General features: G+C 42.5%; 1 protein-coding gene across 2 annotated transcripts in view; it reads left to right on the top strand.

Moving 5' to 3' along the window:
• Positions 1–19188, top strand: part of CPO (carboxypeptidase O) — a 162321-nt gene that overhangs the window by 131922 nt on the left and 11211 nt on the right. For both annotated transcript variants that reach the window (XM_069983463.1, XM_069983464.1), the window contains exons 5-6: positions 11875–11986; positions 17423–17524. In XM_069983463.1, the coding sequence (XP_069839564.1) occupies positions 11875–11986; positions 17423–17524 (214 nt within the window). The remainder of the gene's footprint in view (positions 1–11874; positions 11987–17422; positions 17525–19188) is intronic.

Below are 19188 nucleotides of genomic sequence, written 5' to 3'. Positions count from 1 at the left end.
TTTGTTTTGCACCAAAATGGTTTTTATTACAGGATTAACAGGACAAGCCAGTTAAATAAAAATCAATGAGTTCTTATGTCAGTCTGGCTCCAGGGCTCACCACTGTGACAGAGAAGAGAAATGACAGGTATGCTTAAATAAATAATATAACAAAATCAAAAGCAAGTTGAAAATTACCATATTATCTCTCTCCAAGGCTTATTGGAAAGTAAGGGCTTGTGCTGGAAGCAAAGATGTTCGAGAGAGAACATAAATTATAACTGCAGTATTTAAATGACCATGTACAACATCTGCTATTTCATGGGGTAATTGGGCTGTCTGCCGCAGGATTATTGTCAGAAAAGGAACTTTATTTTTAGTGTAAAGACATTTTTTAGCATGTCTCACCTGATATTACAGGATTCCCTTTTAGAGGATTGATGTAGCAATGTAGCAAAATGTCAGAAAGAAAAATTAGATCAACTTTGAGTGTTGTGAATAAATAAGCTGTAAACAAGGAATCCATTTTCATATGTATATATATATATATATATATATATATATATATATATATATATATATACACTCACCGGCCACTTTATTAGGTACACCATGCTAGCAACGGGTGGTCTTCTGCTGCTGTAGCCCATCTGCCTCAAAGTTCGACGTACTGTGCGTTCAGAGATGCTCTTCTGCCTACCTTGGTTGTAACGGTTGGCTATTTGAGTCACTGTTGCCTTTCTATCAGCTCGAAACAGTCTGCCCATTCTCCTCTGACCTCTGGCATCAACAAGGCATTTCCGCCCACAGAACTGCCGCTCACTGGATGTTTTTTCTTTTTCGGGCCATTCTTTGTAAACCCTAGAGATGGTTGTGCGTGAAAATCCCAGTAGATCAGCAGTTTCTGAAATACTCAGACCAGCCCTTCTGGCACCAACAACCATGCCGCGTTCAAAGGCCCTCAAATCACCTTTCTTCCCCATACTGATGCTCGGTTTGAACTGCAGGAGATTGTCTTGACCATGTCTACATGCCTAAATGCACTGAGTTGCCACCATGTGATTGGCTGATTAGAAATTAAGTGGTAACGTGCAGTTGCACAGGTGTACCTAATAAAGTGGCCGGTGAGTGTATATATATATATATATATATATATATATATATATATATATATATATATATAAAAATTATTATTATTCTTTTTTCTTTTTTTTTGCTGTTGGAGAGTTAATTACTATATATTAACTCCAGCTGTTGCAAAACTACAACTCCTGATGGGAGTTGTAATTTTGCAACAGCTGGAGAGCCAAGGTTCACTACCCCTGAACTATAGGTTTCAATAGTTACAATCTGACCTGTAAAACTGTAGTATTCTACAAAAAGAAAAAAAAATGCATGGTTCAAGCCTCCAGTATTTGGCAGTGATCTATTGCTTAGCTGCATTATTAAATAATGAACATGATTTTCTATGTTCTACTTATTGATCAGAGCTGTACAAATCTGCCAACATTCCTGGATTAGGACATATACAGCTATCATATAGAGAGCCACAACACCCGTCAGGCACTGTACTGTATGTATGGTGCATCTATTCTAAGTGAGAGTGTGGCTGTACATACAGGGCACAATAGACTGTGCCATGACATTTTCCTGTTGGATCCCTCCCTTTTATGAAATTATATGCATATATTCACCTTTGTGAACAAGCAATTTACAATTTCAACTAAAATCATTTAGATCCTGATAAAAAAAAAAAAATTACATAACTCAGGGTTCTGGAGTTGGGGCTCCAGTCATTACTGACTCTTACCGCTAAGTAAATCCTGTGCACACCAGTGTGTGCACGTAATGAAGCCTATGCCAGCTCAGTGCTGGCGTAGGTTTCTTTCCTCTGGAAAAAAGTTCTACTTTGGTGGACGCAGACAATGCGCCACCTACTCTGCCCCTTTCCACCCCCTCCCTGCCCCTCTAACGCGACTGGCATAGAGAGGCCAAATGAGAAAATGTATTTGCAAAAAACATGTGTGCAAATAGATTTATTCACATCTGGCCCACAAAATGAAACTTTCGGCACTTTATACACTACCGTTCAAAAGTTTGGGGTCACCCAAACAATTTTGTGTTTTCCATGAAAAGTCACACTTATTCATCACAATACATTGTGAAATGAATAGAAAATAGAGTCAAGACATTGACAAGGTTAGAAATAATGATTTGTATTTGAAATAACATTGTTTTTACATCAAACTTTGCTTTCGTCAAAGAATCCTCCTTTTGCAGCACTTACAGCATTGCACACCTTTGGCATTCTAGCTACTAATCTGTTGAGGTAAGCTGGAGAAATTGCACCCCACGCTTCTAGAAGCAGCTCCCACAAGTTGGATTGGTTGGATGGGCACTTCTGGCGTACCATACGGTCAAGCTGCTCCCACAACAGCTCAATGGGCTTCAGATCTGGTGACTGCGCTGGCCACTCCATTACCGATAGAATACCGGCTGCCTGCTTCTGCTGTAAATAGTTCTTGCACAATTTGGAGGTGTGTTTAGGGTAATTGTCCTGTTGTAGGATGAAATTGGCTCCAATCAAGCGCTGTCCAGTGGGTATGGCATGGCGTTGTAAAATTGAACAAATCTCCCACCTTACCAGCACCAAAACAACCCCAGACCATCACATTACCTCCACCATGCTTAACAGATGGCGTCAGGTATTCTTCCAGCATCTTTTCATTTGTTCTGCGTCTCACAAATGTTCTTCTTTCTGATCCAAACACCTCAAACTTGGATTCATCCGTCCACAACACTTTTTTCCAGTCTTCCTCTGTCCAATGTCTGTGTTCTTTTGCCCATCTTAATCTTTTTCTTTTTTTTGGCCAGTCTCAGATATGGCTTTTTCTTTGCCACTCTGCCCTTCACTGCCTCTTCACTGTAGATGTTGACACTGGTGTTTTGCGGGTCCTATTTAATGAAGATGCCAGTTGGGGACCTGTGAGGCGTCTGTTTCTCAAACTAGAGACTCTAATGTGCTTATCTTCTTGCTTAGTTGTGCAACGCGGCCTCACACTTCTTTTTTGTGCTGTCCTCTGAAGGGAGTAGTACACACCGTTGTAGGAAATCTTCAATTTCTTAGCAATTTCTCACATGGAATAGCCTTCATTCCTAAGAACAAGAATAGACTGTCGAGTTTCAGATGAAAGTTCTCTTTTTCTGGCCATTTTGAGCGTTTAATTGACCCCACAAATGTGATGCTCCAGAAACACAATCTGCTCAAAGGAAGGTCAGTTTTGTAGCTTCTGTAACGAGCTAGACTGTTTTCAGATGTGTGAACATGATTGCACAAAGGTTTTCTAATGATCAATTAGCCTTCTGAGCCAATGAGCAAACACATTGTACCATTAGAACACTGGAATGATCGTTGCTGGCAGGGCCGGCGTCAGCACCCGGCATACTCGGGCAAGTGACGGGGCTCACGGCCGCTCAAGGGGCCCCTGACACTTGCCCGAGCAGTGAGCCAGACGCCCGCCGCATCACCGACCCCCCGGGGAGATGGGTGCTGCCGACCCCAAGTCTGGGGGAGGGCTGGAGGGGATGGGGAAGGACCTGGTGTGTTTGCTGCACTGGGGAAGGACCTGTGGTGATGTCATAAGGGGGCGGGGCTGAGAACGGGAGAGGATGCAGGTGGATGAAGGACCTGTGATCATTGTCATGTGGCATGAGGGGGCAGGGCTCACTTATACCTTCCCTCTGTATGCTGTGAGTTTTATTCCTTCTCTTATATCTCTTTCTGTAATGGTCTCTGATCTCCCATAATAACAGGCTGGATATGTTGGGAGTTGTAGTCCTCCTCTTATATGTCCTCTGATCTCCCATAATAACAGGCTGTCCATGCTGGGAGTTGTAGTCCTCCTCTTATATCTCCTCCTGTGATGTCCTCTGATCTCCCATAATAACAGGCTGGAGATGCTGGGAGTTGTAGTCCTCCTCTTATAGCTCCTCCTGTAATGTACTCTGATCTTCCATAATAACAGGCTGGACATGCTGGGAGTTGTAGTACTCCTCTTATATCTCCTCCTGTGATGTCCTCTGATCTCCCATAATAACAGGCTGTCCATGCTGGGAGTTGTAGTCCTATTATATCTCCTCCTGTAATGTCCTCTGATCTCCCATAATAACAGGCTGGACACGCTGGGAGTTGTAGTACTCCTCTTATATCTCCTCCTGTGATGTCCTCTGATCTCCCATAATAACAGGCTGTCCATGCTGGGAGTTGTAGTCCTATTATATCTCCTCCTGTAATGTCCTCTGATCTCCCATAATAACAGGCTGGACACGCTGGGAGTTGTAGTTCCCCCCCGTATACCTCATGTAATGCCTCCTGATTGTAACTCCATTTTGGCCTCCTCTATGGTGAACAGACTAGAATACAGACTCCAGGGGGAGGACCTCCTTCTAGCAACTCCATTCTAGTCCATGGATGCGCTCTCACCAACAGGCGCAGAGCGATGACGTCATCACGCCTGCTGGTGCATCCACAAGGCGCACACAACGGAGAAGAGGACCCGTCCCCGCCCGAATTAGTGAGTATGATTTTATTTTTTTATTTTCTTGTGTTGAGGGGAATTGCTATGGGGGCAGGGGGCATTACTATGGGGGCAGTGGGCATTACTATGGGGGCAGGGGACATTACTATGGGGCAGAGCAGGGGGCATCTACTATGGGGGCATGGCAGGGGGCATTACTATGGGGACATAGGGCATTATTACTACATGGAGGGCACAGCATGGGGACATTATTACTATATGGGGGGCACAGCACGGGACCCACAAACCTCCTTACTTTACTGCACATGACACCAAACAGTGGAATTACTACTGTATGGGAGCCTATGGGTGGGAAAAAGGGAAGGAAGTTGCTGGAAATGTGCGGAGTCTAAGATGTTTGTCTGACAGGTCCTGAAGAGATGAATTGTAGCTTGAAGAAATCATCATAGTGGTCCAGGCCAGATGGAGAGGAAACAGAGAGCGATCACCTCAGATCAAAGAAGACGTCACCTGTGAGTTACTGAATTAAGTTTTTTTCGGTATTTTGTCAAACTTTATTTGGTAGGTGTGTCCCAAGGTGTGCTATACAAAGGGGCCCGCTGAGACTTTCTCGCCCAAGGGCCCATAAAAACCTGGAGCCGGCCCTGGTTGCTGGAAATGGTCCTCTATACACCTATGTAGATATTGCACCAAAAACCAGAAATTTGCAGCTAGAATAGTCATTTACCACATTAGCAATGTATAGAGTGTATTTGTTTAAAGTTAGGACTAGTTTAAAGTTATCTTCATTGAAAAGTAGAGTGCTTTTCCTTCAAAAATAAGGACATTTCAATGTGACCCCAAACTTTTGAACGGTAGTGTAAATGTCCCCCTAAGGGCCGTATTACACGGGACGATTATAGTTCGAAAAATCGTTAGATCGTTCAGATTTAAACAAGAAATCGTTTCGTGTAATAGCAGGCAATGATAAAATGACCAATGAGAAATCGTTGATCGTTTGATATAATCGGGACCTATTTTCCTCCTTGATTGTCCACAAATCTCTCGATTTGTGGACAATCAACACGTCGTTTGGTCGGAGAAGTACAGGAAAGGACAAGCGCAAAAACGACCGTTAGTAACGATCACTGTCCTGTGTAACAGGAACAATTTAAGATCGTTCATCATAGCAGTCGTTTGAGATAGTTTATCATTAATCGTTGATCGCAAAAAATCATCCAGTGTAAATACCACCCTAAGAGTTGCTTTGTCCTTCACCCAGTACTCTATGTTACCACTGGTACAACGATAAACAAATGTTTTTTGTGGCACACATCGGGTTTCATGATGCCGATAAAGATTTGATACAGCAGGATTTTTGACCAATGTTGCTTACTGGGGGAAACCTTTCATGAGAATACTATGGACCGTTCCGCCAGACACTGTTACTTACCTCAGGCTACAAATCCCGGGAGTGGATCCAGAAAAATGTCAGTGAAATTAGTTTACTACATAAGCGTTCATAATCCCTAAACTCATGAGTATTATGGGATAAAAATAGACCCAACTGTGCAGAGTACAAATCCAACTCCAGTCAAGGCATTTGCAGCATTCCAATAGAACAGTTTGCTATGTAAATGCCCCTCCTGCCTCCAAAACATCAATCTCAATATTCCAAATGCAACTGAAGGTGCAACTCCATTTAGTAGGAACTTTGTCATGGAGTAGCCACTCAGTGTATTCTGCAATAAATTCTTATACAGACTTTCTATATAAAGGACATACTTCGAAAAGCCAATGAAAACAAATGACACGTCTTTTAGTGGGATCCGTGATAAATGAGATGTAAAAGATTTATCAGAATGAGACATCCTCATTTAAATGAAGAGCCAAGAGGCAGGCTGGGATCTTCCTTTAACCCAGCGATATTTCACTGTGCACATTATATGAAATATCAGGGGACAGCTTATGTTAGATGAAGCATTTTCCATTTAACAAGCACTGCTCATTTTAATAATAATACATTTCTACTCTTCCATTTCTGGGTGGCATTTATGAGCTGAATTATTGGGTAAATTAAAACAAAACAAAAAAATTAACTGCTTTTTCCTGAAAGGATAGACGTTCGTGTTGTGCGGCAAAGTAGAATCCGTTCTCGGGGTGAAAGGGTTAAATATACAGCTACGAGAAGCTTTTCACAAGCGGGCACATTACTGGAGAGATATAAACATTTATTTCATTAGTTTCAATTTACTTGTCAGATCTTTAACTGCATTACAATAACTGGTAGTGAAGTGGTGCTGCCTCTCATATTAGGGGAGGTGATAAAGCAATTCAGAAGTAACAGTCACTGAGGGAATTACCTTGTATATAAATGCTGGTTGTAGGTACTTACGTATGTATAGCCAGAGTGCAGGGGATGGCTCATATAGTCAACCGAGGAACCATTATGTGTATATGAAATTTCTTCCTCTTTATGACTTTATGACTGATTTGGCAAGAGACTGGAGAATTTAGATCCTTGATTCGTTCTTCTTATATCTTTATGTGGCCTCCATTATATCTCAACATTTGTTTACCAAAAGTATGTACATGAACATTGGGAAGTAATAGATTAAATGAACTCATGAGGGCAATTGCTCAGATTCTGCTGTACAATACAGATGGTAGAATATTACTGGCACAAATTATGTGACTCAATACTAAGTGCCCCAATTGTATGATGCTGTATAAACTGATCTGTGTAATATGGGAACCCTTGCCTTACTTGTTATCTTATTAACAAAACAATAGTCATTAAAGGCGGCTTCCACTATTTTAGAAACCTTTTTATAACCAAAGTCCTGCAACTCTGCATTCTTGATGAGTAAGAGAGAGCTATTATACCATAACCCCTTCAGGTCAGCCAATACCCAGTGCAGCAGGAACGTACCGTATTTTCAGGCGTATCAGGCGACTGGGTGTATAAGACGACCCCTGACTTTTAAGAAGATTGTCAGGGGTTTGCCTTATACGCCAGAAAATGTTGCAGCAAAATAAAAAAAAATAAAAACATTTAACTCCTGGGGCCCGTTCCCAACCTCTGCACTCCTCCTGTACCGTTCCAGGCACAGGCAGTGTGACGTACGCTACCTGTGCCGAACCTCTCCTGGGCAGCGGAGCGTCTCATCGGAGAGGCTCTGAGACGCTTGGCTGCTAGGAGAGCTTCGGGAGAATGAGAGAGGTGCTGGAAGTTCCAGAAGCCTCTCTCATTCTTCCGAAGCTCTCCCGGCAACCAAGCGTCTCTGAGCCTCTCAGATGAGACGCTCGGCTGCCCAGGAGAGGTTTGGCGATCTCCGTCCCCGGTGCAGGTAGTGTACGTCACACTGCCTGCGCCAGGAATGGTACGGGAGGCATGCAGAGGCCAGGAACGGGCCCTAGGTGTGTTAAATGTTAGGTTTTTTTATAATGGTCGCCATGGGGTGACCATATTCGGCGTATAAGGTGACCCCCGATTTCTAAGAAGATTTTTCGGGGTCGTGAAAGGACAAGGACCAGCATGGCTGCTTGTGCCACTTGTAGAGGCAGGCGGGGGTAAGCCACTTACCTTCGTCCTGTCGGATCGGTGATCTGTAGATAGAATCTCCTCTCTGGAAATTTTTAAAACATTTCTTTTTAAATCCCTAATAAAACGCCTCAATAAAGCTTTAGCTATGGCTAGGCACTCAGACTTAAAGTGTCACTGTCATTATAACTTTCAAAACCTAAATCAACAGTAGATGTGATATAAAGCAAGTTTGCAATTTACACTCATCTTTTTTTGTTATCATGGTAAACACAGCACTTCCTGTGTTCTGACTCTTTTTGTTTTTTCAAAGAACACAGAACGTCCCATGTTTCCCAGGTCATCTGAGCGCTCACAGAGAAGGCAGTCGTGTGATTGATGAACGCATTGAGCCATGACACTCTGTACTGGCCACACTTCATGTGTTTAGTCTTTTTTTTTCAACTAGCTCAAGTCTATACAAAAAAATCTACTTTCAGGTGACTGGGCCTGAATACAAGTAGGTATAGCTTGGTTTTTAAGCATGAAAACTTAAAAAAAAAAATGACTATATTTTGCAAATTTAGGATTAGTCCACCAGCTTCAGAATTTTTTTTTTAAATCTGTCACAAATCTGCAGTTACCAATACCTAACCCTCAGGCACAATGGCCTTAGCGCTCAGCCACACTAGCGTTTTTCTTTGTTTCTAACGGATCCGTCTATATTAATTAAACGGATAAGCATAAACTGATGAGCAGACTGATGCAAACTGATTGCAAAATGTTCATCTTTTTTTAATGGTCCGTTTGTATTTTGGCTTAAAAAAACTGACTTTTGTACATCAGTTTGCATCAGTCAGCATCCGTTTTTCTATCCGTTTATTTTTCTTCTTTGGTTTCTTGCTGCTTCTGCGCATGCTCAGTGCAAAAACGGATTAAAAAAACGGATGTGAACGGCAATACCTTTCGTTTTATATCCGTCCTCATCGACTACAATGTAAAAAAAAAAACGGAAGTGCACTTTCCGTTCGTGATCCGTTTTTTTAAGCGGAAAGAAAAATACTGCAAACACTATTTTTTCTTCCGTTCAAAAAAACGGATCTTGAACGGATTGCATGCAAACGGAGCACAATTAGGGTAAACGGAGCACACTAAAATATCATGGGAGTCTATGGGGATTTTAACGGATCCGACAGTTTCCGTTTTGCTTACTCCAAAACGGAAAAGGTAGACGGAATGGTGCCGGATGGTCAAACGCTGATGTGAACGTTGCCTTAGGGTAGAAAACCCCACTTATACACTACACTACTAAAATTATTTTGCCTGGACATGCACTTGGCTTTTGAATGGATAGATGGACTTCGTTTTGTATTCTTCCAGCTGTCATGGCCCTCACATGATGCAGTTTGGCAATTTTTCTTGGCCAGGAGAAAATTACTGATGAGGTGGATGATGCTATTTCTCTTTTTTCTTCATTGCTGCTCCTCAATTTGAACGAGTGACCTTTCGCTATTAGGAAATGTGAGAACAGGTTGAAATTTGTAGTAAATAAGAAGAAAAAATTGCACCAGAAGAAAAACAATAACTGTATAATTAAGCATTGTATAGTTGCTAGTAAATTTAAATATGCGATAGCCAAGGTGATTATCTATAAAATGATGGTAATCTCATGTTCAAAGCTGTAGTGCAGGGGTAGGGAACCTTGGCTCTCCAGCATGATGGGAGTTGTAGTTTTTCCTACCCCTGCTGTAGTGGATGGTAAAATATGGAACCTAAAAGTCAAATGTTCAAAACATTGTTACTCTTTTGCTTGTCAATCTATGTATTGCTGTTATGCTGAAATTATTGTTCCTTGTGTACTGGTATTTAAGTAATATTGGTCAGTCTACAGGAATTTTTTTTTTTAATTGACTAACAGTATGGAGGTATTATTCACTGATAGTGGCAGTAGTGGTACTACTGTATGTGGCTATGGTGTGGCCATTTTTACCTGTATAGTAGTAATATTGTCTGTGTATACTGGTTGGTCAGTAACAGTATGATGGTAAAATGTGTAGTGATATTATTAGCTCCTGGTATAGTGGTGTTAGGGCCAGTTCACACGGAGTAAATCTGGCGGAATTCCCGAAAGTTCCTCCGCAAATCCCACCAGCCTCCAAGTCATACAGGCAGTCTATGGGAGGCCTTTCCGCGCCTCCTCTCTCTGAACCTCTTCGCTCAAAAAATTTACATGTCTGCCAGTTTTACTCTGTGTAAACTGGCCCTTACTTTACATTGGCTATTATACAGGATTATCATAAGTAGAAAATTGTCATATGTTGTGTTAGAAAATGTGTGTGTTTTAGATAATGATGTATTCATCTTGCCCTAAGGCTTTTGCACTCATGAAGCATTGCATTTCTTCTGTATAGTTCATTTAACCTAGGCTACATAAGCCTGGGCCATGTATCATAAACCATTATTATAAAAAAAACTCTATTAAGGTTTCTTTGTTATTGAATTGGGACATACAGTCCATTAATTTGGTTCTCAAAATGGTGCTTGCTAACATGTATATTGTAGGGGGGACTTGCCTTGTCCGAAGCCCTGCTGAGCGGACCTGACCTGTCATGTCCCGGGGACAGCAGACCCCTCCATTGGAGCCAGGGAGGAGGTGGCTAAACATAACTACAGACACTTACCTCCCTGTCCTCTGCTAAGGTTTCGAGTCGTCCGGCCGCTTCCTGGTCTGGCTCAGCCAGGCTGTTTTAAATAAAAAAACTAAAAAAACACAGACCTCAAACTTCTTCCTTAACTCTTTTCTTTTCCATATACAGAGCCATATGAGGGCTATTATATGCAAGTTTTGAATTTAGATTGATGATACCATGTTTTTAGTCTGATGTCACTCACTGACTTCACCAAGTATAGATCCATATCGTATTAATGTTGACATAGTATACGTTATTGAAGATTATTACAGGGTTACCTGGTAGAGAAAACAATTCTGGCCCTACACATATTAAGTGCAGTTCTATGTTCATACAACGTCAAAAAACGAGAAAAGGTGTTAGCTTTTTCTATTTAAAAAGACATCCGTTATTGCCACAATTTAACTGACTGCAATGCAATGCACTGAAGTCAATGGGGTGACAGACATCCAATGCACACAGTGTATAAAATGACGGACGTTATCTGCGCTGACGTCAGAATGATCATGTCAGTTAATTTTGGATGTCTTTTGCAAACAGCGGATGTTATATTTACATTTTTTTACACAATTTTTCTTTTTTTACTGTCCTTTCTCCGTTTTAACTATAAAATTTAACTTTGGACTTTTCAATTTGGACTCAAAATGACGCACATCATTTAAAAAATTATAAACAAACAAGAAAAAACGTTGTGTGAACATAGCCTAACACTGAACTTCTGTTCTTAGCATGATAAACCTGAATTAAGTTCAGCTCTTTTACATTCTATCCTCTATTCACCTCTCCCATTTAAGATGAGAATAGTTGTGTTCTTATACAGCATATAATATTGAACAATGGGAAGAGATTTGGTCATGCAGGCCAGATCCCATCTTATCTATGTTTACTTTTATGGTCCATCATTCCCACACGATGTTACATAAGAATGGTAATGTTAGAGATTAAAACCAGGTTAAGGTATTAGCCCTCTGTGGCAGGTCTATAACAAAGGCACTTTTGTTTATTGCGAGTCATCCGTTACAAGTTACGTCAGAAGGTGAGATATAATGTATATCATTTGGGTGCTTCAGTCCTGAATCAACTCAACATCCCAATTGTAGGTTTTAATAGGTTGTGTTTCTATGAGATAATCACATATTATATGTTCTTGTTTTTTTCTTTATAGAATTGTGGTTCAAAATTTATCTCAGCTAATAAGCAATCCAGAAGAAACAAGAATGAAAAGGAGGCGATCCTTAGCAGATTATGACTATACTAAATATCATCCAATGGAAGATGTAAGATTACCTTTTTCTAAATATTTAAAACACTAGCACCCCTGGAACAAGAACCACTCGATCATGTTCTGTGAAGAAACCCTTCCTCACAGTATTAGGCTATGTTCCTACAGCGTATCTTTTAGTAAAAGTATGGCAATTGTTGCAATCAACAACAACGGCCGTACTTTGTATGAAAGGACACAATGCCTTATCTTATATGGGATCCCGGCCGGAGCCAGTAGCGGATTATAATAGGTCCTTTTCGGGCGGTGGCCCGGGTTCTGAGCTCCTGGGGGGCCCATGGCCACCCAAAAAAAACTTATACTTTCAGTAGTGTATTGTCCCTGCATACAGTTCTGCCATGATTTGTAAACAATCACTGCTTTTTACTGCAGTTTTGCACAAATCAGGGCATCATGACCATAACTGTCCTGTACTATATACTTCACGCTAGTGTTGCCATAGTTACAACAGGGTGCAGGGGGCCCAGGTTTGGTGAACAGCCCAGGGCCTATGGTAAAGTTAATCCCCCCCCTGGCCGGAGCGTATACCATGTGGCGCCGCAAACAACTGACATATCAGTTTTCTGCGGCCGCTATTCAGTGAATAGCGCCTGCAGAAAACTCTGTCAGTGCACACTATGGAGCGAGCGGCTTGCAGTGGAGTGTTCTGATGCGGGCGCGCATGGATGCATTTTTCTACTGGGGCAACTTTCACACTTTTGACAAAACCTGAATTATAAAATAAAAAATCATGTACCCACATATTCTCACATAGTCTGACTCTTATTGACCTTAGATTTTATGGTGCACACTGCAAAAATATCAATAGGCACCCTCCCCAAAGTAACAAACAAATGATTTATAAAGTAACCATATTGTGGTACCATCTATACCAGGGGTGGGGAACCTTTTCCATGTCGAGTGCCGGTCGGGCATTAATAAAATCATTCGAGGGCCGCATACCGTGTGCGGCAGTTAGTAGCGTGGGTTTGCAGCACCCAGGGCAAGGCAAAGTATTGTTCCCCTAGTTCCCCTGCTATTGTAGTTAACCCCCAGTGATGCCCTGCTATTGTAGTTAACCCCCCCAGTGATGCCCCTTGTAGTCTAGTTAACCCCTAAGTCATGTCCCTGGTAGCCTAGTTAACCCCCCCAGTGATGCCTCTGGTAGGCCTAGTTAACCCCCATCAGTCATGTCCCTGGTAGCCTAGTTAACCCCCATCAGTCATGTCCCAGGTGGCCTAGTTAACCCCCATCAGTCATGTCCCAGGTGGCCTAGTTAACCCCCATCAGTCATGTCCCAGGTGGCCTAGTTAACCCCCATCAGGCATGTCCCTGGTGGCCTAGTTAACCCCCATCAGGCATGTCCCAGGTGGCCTAGTTAACCCCCATCAGTCATGTCCCAGGTGGCCTAGTTAACCCCCATCAGGCATGTCTCTGGTGACCTAGTTAACCCCCATCAGGCATGTCCCTGGTAGCCTAGTTAACCCCCATCAGGCATGTCCCTGGTAGCCTAGTTAACCCCCATCAGTCATGTCCCAGGTGGCCTAGTTAACCCCCATCAGTCATGTCCCAGGTGGCCTAGTTAACCCCCATCAGTCATGTCCCAGGTGGCCTAGTTAAGCCCCATCAGGCATGTCCCTGGTGGCCTAGTTAACCCCCATCAGGCATGTCCCTGATGGCCTAGTTAACCCCCATCAGTCATGTCCCAGGTGGCCTAGTTAACCCCCATCAGGCATGTCCCTGGTGGCCTAGTTAACCCCCATCAGGCATGTCCCAGGTGGCCTAGTTAACCCCCATCAGGCATGTCCCTGGTGGCCTAGTTAACCCCCATCAGGCATGTCCCTGGTAGCCTAGTTAACCCCCATCAGTCATGTCCCAGGTGGCCTAGTTAACCCACATCAGTCATGTCCCAGGTGGCCTAGTTAACCCCCATCAGTCATGTCCCAGGTGGCCTAGTTAAGCCCCATCAGGCATGTCCCTGGTGGCCTAGTTAACCCCCATCAGGCATGTCCCTGATGGCCTAGTTAACCCCCATCAGTCATGTCCCAGGTGGCCTAGTTAACCCCCATCAGGCATGTCCCTGGTGGCCTAGTTAACCCCCATCAGGCATGTCCCAGGTGGCCTAGTTAACCCCCATCAGGCATGTCCCTGGTGGCCTAGTTAACCCCCATCAGGCATGTCCCTGGTGGTCTAGTTAACCCCCATCAGGCATGTCCCTGGTGGCCTAGTTAACCCCCATCAGGCATGTCCCTGGTGGTCTAGTAAACCCCCATCAGGCATGTCCCTGGTGGCCTAGTTAACCCCATCAGGCATATCCCTGGTGGCCTAGTTTACCCCCATCAGGCATGTCCCTGGTGGCCTAGTTAACCCCCATCAGGCATGTCCCTGGTGGCTTATTTAATCCTCCATCAGGCATATCCCTGGTGGCCTAGTTAACCCCCATCAGGCATATCCCTGGTGGCCTAGTTAACCCCCATCAGGCATGTCCCTGGTGGCCTAGTTAACCCCCATCAGGCATGTCCCTGGTGGCCTAGTTAACCCCCAAATAAAAAAAATAAACATCCCACTCACCTTACCTCCGTTCCCACGCTGCCCATGTCCTCTTCTGTCCCAGGTCCTCTGTGCCGGTCTTTCTCCTGCAGGCGGCGCGCGATGAAATGACGTCATCGCGCGCGGCCCACAGGAGACTGAAGACACGCGCCGCTCTGCTGGGGAAGAAGCCGGCATAGACAGCATCCTCCTGTGTCCGGCAGCTGTCACAGACACCGGAGGATGCTGTGTATGCCGCCTCCTTCCTCCTCCAGAGCGGCGCGCATCACAGGGGAGCTGCGGGCCGCATCGGGAGGTCTCAGGGGCCGGATGCGGCCCGCGGGCCGGAGGTTCCCCGCCCCTGATCTATACCATGCGCTCCATATATTTATTATTTTCTAGGTTAATTTTATAAAAAAAAATTAATATTTTTGTTCACCTCTTACTTTTTCCCCAAGCCTCCCAAAAATGAGTATGTGAACAGACGAAAGTCACTAGCTACACCTGCCCCATTCACTTACACCCCTCTGACATCACAGTACAGTGTAGAAAGTGTCTCAGACTACCACCTTCTCATTGTTGCTGCTGTAATCATTCTGCATGACTACTACTGGGTCAGGATAAGATATCAGCTGAATATCACTACTTTATGGTGAAATGGTGGCAATAGGAGATTGCAGCTAGAATACTGAATTCTTGGTTAATTTGAAAGTTAATAATCTGTGTTTTAATTTGATACCACATTCTAGCTGCAGTAAGTATGGAGTCATGACATATGACACATATATCCCTGGTACTGAAAGAGTTAATAAACATTACATACAGCTGCTGGATTTCTACTCGTTTAGAGGAATATTTGTTACAAGCTAGGAAAAAAATGGAATACTTTCTGCTCTAAATAAAAAATTTATAACCATTTTTAGACCTTTTCATGAACCACATATACAGTATAGCCATATCCAACTTTGACTATATCATATAGTCAAAGTTGGTTCAGAGATTAGCGAACTTATTGTAAACTTGGATTTTCTTGGACCCGAATGCTCGGGATTTGAATTCTGTTGGCTGAAGAACATGTATGCAGCCCTGGGGCTGCCTGGAAGACATGGATACTGCCTATGGCTAGTAAAATGTACAATGCAAAGTAAAACAGTTTTTAAATCATTAGAATAAAACATGTGTTTTTTTTAAAGCAGTGGCTTGATAATGTATTCACTCCCCTTGGTATTCTTCATGTTTTGCTACCTCACAACCTAGCATTAAATATGCTCACAACTTTGATCTTGTTTTTTTTTTTGTTGTTTAACTTCAGTGTGCATAACTATACACCCCCCTTTTTTGCAAAAAACAAATAAAAAAAAATGGATGCATTAGTGCCCATTGATTTCTATTGACTTCCATTATAAAAAAAAAAGTGGATCAAAACAGAACCTTTTTTTTAACGGACACAAAAATGATGTTGACTACGGTTTTGTGTACGTTAAAAAAAACCCGATGTGTTTTTTTTTTTTTTTTTTTTTTACAATGGAAGTCAGTGGAAAAACAGATTAAAACAAATGCACACAAATAATCCGTTAATTGTTTTTTTTCCATCCTCTTTTTTGCAAAAAAAAAAAAGGATAAAAAAAAACGGATTAGAAAAACGCATTGTGAACCTAGCCTTAGATGGTTTCTGTTGGTGAACAGCAATCTTCAAGCCTGACCACAGATTCTCAATTGGATTTAGGTCTGGGCTTTCACTGAGCCATTCCAATACTTTTACACGTTTCCCCTTAAACCATTTGAGGGTTGCTTTAGCAGTATGCTTTGGGTCATTGTCCTGTTGGAAGGTGAACCTCAAGCCCACTGACTGACCCAAACAGATTTTGCTCCAGAATATCCATGTATTTAGCACCATCTTCCCCTTGACTTGGACCAGTTTTCCAGTCCCTGCTGCTGAAAAACATCCCCACAGGATGATATTGCCACCACCATGTTTAACTATGGGGATGGTGTTCTTGGGTTAATGAGATCTCTTGGTTTTGCACCAGACAAAGCGTTTTCCTTGGTGGCTGAAAAGTTACATTTTGGTCACATCTGACCAGAGCACCTTCCTCCATACATTTGATTGTATGGACAGTATAAACAGCAGGCCAGAGCATATTCAGCGGGTCACAGATCTGCTTCAAAAAGTGATTATTGGGAATCCACCAACATACAATAGCAACGTGCTCATTGGTGAAAACACACATTACATATCACCAGGTATATACATCCTGGTATGGCAAAATGCCTGGTGGCTTTTATGACTGCCAGAGTCTTCACATTATTCATTTTTATGGACTCTGATCTCCATGTAGTATATTGCTCACAGTGTATTATGCATCACTATTGTATTTGTTTATATGTACCTATGGGGATCTGGGTGGGTTGTTTGTCTACCTATGCTGTATAGGTAGGAGTGTCCATTGGCATCACTCCATATGATTAGATCATATGTAATATGTCTGTTTTCACCAACGAGCACTTTTTCTTCCTGTGCATATATATATATATATATATATATATATATATATATATATATATATATATATATAGTTCCGTTTTGTAATTAGGCTTGATAAAGGCAGTTACATCTGCTGAAATGTTGCTATTGTTTGTTAGTGGACTCCCAATAAACATTTTTGAAGCAGACCTGTGTCCCGCTGAATGATCTGATCTTATTTTTATTGGTTGTATGGACAGATACTCCTCTCTCTGCTTGGGTACTCTGCAGCCCTCTTTCCCCATTTTTTTTTCTTTTTTCAAAATATATCTTTTTTTTTCCACTTTACCAACATGGACTACTTTGTGCAGCTGCATCACACGCAATTCAGATTTGCAAGCCACTGAAAGTCTAATTTACTGGGATAACTGAGCTGCTGAATTCTTTCTTTCCTTTCAGATTTACAACTGGATCAATCTAATGACAGAGAAGCACAGCGACTTAGTAACGCAGCACAGTCTGGGCTTAACCTACGAGTCCAAGCCAATGCATTATTTGAAGGTCAGTCATAACATAAAATCCAACTTTTTTAATGCTTTGACTAGAACTACAGGATGTGATGAGTAGTGGACCTATACTTATATGTTACAAAATTGCACTCCTAAGCTTTAAGTACATTGAGAGAATATGGTTCCTGTGGTGTCCTGCTGATGGTACTGGGTAGTGTTGGCGCTGCAATTGCCTGTGCTCCTCTTTTAGCTGAGTCGAGTTTACCTGCTAGGAAAAAGAGCAATTCACCTTAGGGTGCGTTTACACAAAAAAATTTATCTGACAGATTTTGGAAGCCAAAGCCAGGAATGGATTTGAAAAGAGGATAGAACCAAGTCTTTTCTTTATGACCTGATCCTGTTTATAGTCTGTTCCTGGTTTTGGCTTCAAAGATCTGTCAGATAAATCTGTCTGTGTAAACGTACCATTACAACCATATATTATCTAATTACTGAACATGTAATTGTTTATGGCCAATATGTAAAAGGAATTGTTTTATATACCCCCCTCTGTAGCATCCCCTCCATATATATATATACCCCCCTCTGTAGCATCCCCTCCATATATATATACCCCCCTCAGTAGCATCTCCCCCATACTGTATACTGTATATAGCCCCCTCAGTAGCATCTCGCCCATATATATACCCCCCTCAGTGGTATCCCCCATATATATAGCCCCCTCAGTAGCATTTCCCCATGTATAAATACCCCCCTCAGTAGCATCCCCCATATATATATATAGCCCTCTCAGTAGCAACCCCTCCATATATAGCCCCCTCAGTAGCATCCTCTTCATGTTTATCCCCCTCAGTAGCATCCCCTCCATATATATAGCCCCTTCATTACCACCCCCTTAATATATAGCCCCCTCAGTAGCATCCCCTCCATATATATAGCCCCCTCTGTAGCATCCCCTCCATATATATATATCCTTCTTAGTAGCATCCCCTCCATAAATATATAGCCCCATCTGAAGCATCCCCTCCATATATATATATATATATATATATATATATATATATATAGCCCCCTCTGTAGCATCTCCTCCATATATATAGCCCCCTCTGTAGCATGCCCTCCATATACAGCATCACCCCCTCTATAGCCCCCTCTGTGCAGCATCACCCCCTCTATAGCCCCTCTGTGCAGCATCACCCCCTCTATAGCCCCCTCTGTGCAGCATCACCCCCTCTATAGCCCCTCTGTGCAGCATCACCCCCTCTATGGCCCCCTCTGTGCAGCATCACCCCCTCTATAGCCCCTTAGTGCAGCATCACCCCCTCTATAGCCCCCTTTGTGCAGCCCTGGCGGTTGCCCAGATTGCCCTCATTATAATCCGCCCCTGGTACTTACCTCAGAAATTGCAGCTTTCACCTCAAATGTATAAAATATCTATTATTTACAAATTGGCCTTGTTAAGACCTTGCTTACTGTGATAAACATAAACTACACAAACTCAAGAGATTTCATTAAGCAAAGTTATGACCCAAATCAAAAGAACGATCACCACTGTCACAAACTGTTTTCTCTTTAATTCTCCAAATGCATATGAAGGGAAAATGGAGAAGCAATACAAAAGGCTTTTGGGGAAAAGAAGGGTCTTTATTTTTATTTAACGTGTACAAAGACATGGTTGACCACATTTTTTCTGTATGTAAAAATTAAACATACTAA

This window comes from Dendropsophus ebraccatus, chromosome 9 (assembly GCF_027789765.1).
Source record: "Dendropsophus ebraccatus isolate aDenEbr1 chromosome 9, aDenEbr1.pat, whole genome shotgun sequence".
NCBI lineage: Eukaryota > Metazoa > Chordata > Amphibia > Anura > Hylidae > Dendropsophus > Dendropsophus ebraccatus.
This window is presented reverse-complemented; position numbering and strand designations above follow the sequence as displayed.